The sequence below is a fragment of the Vulpes vulpes genome, chromosome X (assembly GCF_048418805.1).
Source record: "Vulpes vulpes isolate BD-2025 chromosome X, VulVul3, whole genome shotgun sequence".
Classification (NCBI taxonomy): Eukaryota; Metazoa; Chordata; class Mammalia; order Carnivora; family Canidae; genus Vulpes; species Vulpes vulpes.
Window position 1 is genome coordinate 122,131,492 of NC_132796.1, and position 2,221 is coordinate 122,133,712.

Here is a 2,221-nt window from a genome sequence, read left to right on the forward strand (position 1 = left end):
ACCCCAGCCGACCCCGCCGCAGCCCCCGTCCCTGCACCCCAACACTACCCCGGACCCCACGACCGAACCCCGCACCACACCCACGAACCCGCGCCCCACGCCGCACCCCAAATCCTCCACCCCCCCCAAACGTGCACCTCCATCGTGCGCCGCCGAGGGCACCCCAACCCCCCGTCATCCCCGAGCCCCGCACCCCCACCCCAACCTCGCCCACAACCCCAAACCCCAACCTCCCCCCAGACCCGCCCCCGCCCCCCCCCCGCCCTGCCCCCGAGGCGCGTCCCGCACCCAGTGAGCGAGGCGCACACGGCTGGTTGTCTCTGCGCTTTTTATTGCGGGGACGCGGGGGTCACCGAGCCCCCCCGGCGGCTCCCCGGGCGGGGGCGGGGATCAGGGGCCGGGGGCGGCTGGTGCCCGGCCGGGGGCGGCTAGTACCGGCACGGGGCCACCTGGGACACGGTGGTCATCGTGAACAAGCCGCTGAGCAGCTCGTGGTTGTGCAGCGCCCGGTCCACGAGCTCCGGGGTGATGTACGCGGTGCGCCTGTGCCGGGCCTCGTCGCCCGCCAGCCCCAGCACGGTGGCCGTCAGGAACTGGATGACGGCCGCCAGGAAGATGGGGGCGGACGCGCCCAGGCGCTTGGCGTAGCGGCCGGCCCGCAGGAGGCGCTCCACCTGGCACACGGAGAAGGCCAGGCCGGCGCGGGCGCTGCGCGAGCGGCACGACCTCGGGCGGCCGGGCCGCCCTCCACGGCTCCCCCGGAGGCGCGTGCGGGGCCTCGGCGGCGCTCGGCGCGGGGCCTCGGGCTGCGGCCCGGCTGCGGCCCGGCTGCGGACGGTCGGGCGTGGGGCCGCGGAGCCACGGGCCTCGGGCTGCGGAGACCCCGGGCTGCGGACCGTCGGGCGTCGGGCCGCGGAGCCACGGGCCTCGGGCTGCGGAGACCCCGGGCTGCGGACCGTCGGGCGTCGGGCCGCGGAGCCACGGGCCTCGGGCTGCGGAGACCCCGGGCTGCGGACCGTCGGGCGTCGGGCCGCGGAGCCACGGGCCTCAGGCTGCGGAGACCCCGGGCTGCGGACAGTCCGGCGTCGGGCCGCGGAGCCACGGACCTCGGGCGGAGACATCGGGCTGTGGACAGAGACACCGGCCTCGGGCTGCAGAGAGATGGGGCAAGGGCTGCAGACAGACGGGCCTCAGGCTGCAGAGAGACCGACCTCGGGGTGCAGAGGCCGACCTCGGGCTGCAGAGAGTCCGACCTCGGGCTGCGGAGAGACCGACCTCGGGCTGCGGAGAGACGGGCCTCGGGCTGCAGAGAGTCCGACCTCAGGCTGCGGAGAGACCGACCTCGGGCTGTAGAGAGACCGACCTCGGGCTGCAGAGAGTCCGACCTCAGGCTGCAGAGACCGGCCTCGGGTTGCAGAGAGTCCGACCTCGGGCTGCAGAGACCGACCTCGGGCTGCGCTGCCGAAACGGCGTCGGGGCGCAGAGAGGAGCGCCGGGGTGCACCGCGGTGCGGCGCGCTGGGCCGGCTGCTCCCGAGCCCTCAGCAGCGGGGGTGAGGCCGCGCTCCGTATCCGTATCCGAGGGACACACCCCCTCCCCGCGCCGCTGCGCACGTGGTGACACGCAGGCCTGATGAGGTCACCGCGTCCCCATTGGCCCGGCCCGGCCCTCGCCCGCCAGAAAAGCCGCTGGCGGGAAGTCGCTGGCTCTGCGCCGCGCGGACGGCATAGGGCGCCACCGACGGGCGACGAGCGTGCAGGAGCTCGCGCGCCACCACGTGCACCCCAACATGTCGGCCCTCTCGGGTGCACACGCGGCACCACCCCGCGCAGACGGCCCGGCCGCCGCGCGCTCACTGCCCCCTGCACCCCCTCCTGCCCCGGGGGGCCGCTCCTCGGTTCCCGTCCCTGCCGCTTGGCGTCCGCTAGACACCTGCTGCAGGTGCCACCCTGGGGCCAGTAGGTGGCCGTGTGCGCCCGCCGCGTTCCTCGGCACCATGTTCTCGGGAGGGCTGTTCTCCGAGGGAGCGGGAATCGGGGCCCCCCAAGGGAGCAGGAATTGGGGTCCCTCCCCCCGACAGAGCAGGAATCGAGGCACCCCCCCCCCAGGGAGCAGGAATAACGGCCTCTTCCCACCCCCCAGGGAGCAGAAATCGGGGCCCCTCCCCCCGCGGAGCAGGAATCGGGGCACCCCCCCCCCAGGGAGCAGGAATAACGGCCTT

The 2,221-nt window shown here is 75.5% G+C and overlaps 1 protein-coding gene across 1 annotated transcript; it reads right to left on the reverse strand.

Moving 5' to 3' along the window:
* Window positions 1-329: 329 nt before the first annotated feature.
* Window positions 330-1,121, reverse strand: LOC140596149 (uncharacterized). Its single transcript, XM_072743543.1, has one exon. It carries the CDS (start codon window positions 1,119-1,121, stop codon window positions 429-431), a length of 693 nt encoding a protein of 230 aa, XP_072599644.1. The 3' UTR covers window positions 330-428.
* Between the last annotated feature and the right edge of the window lie 1,100 nt (window positions 1,122-2,221).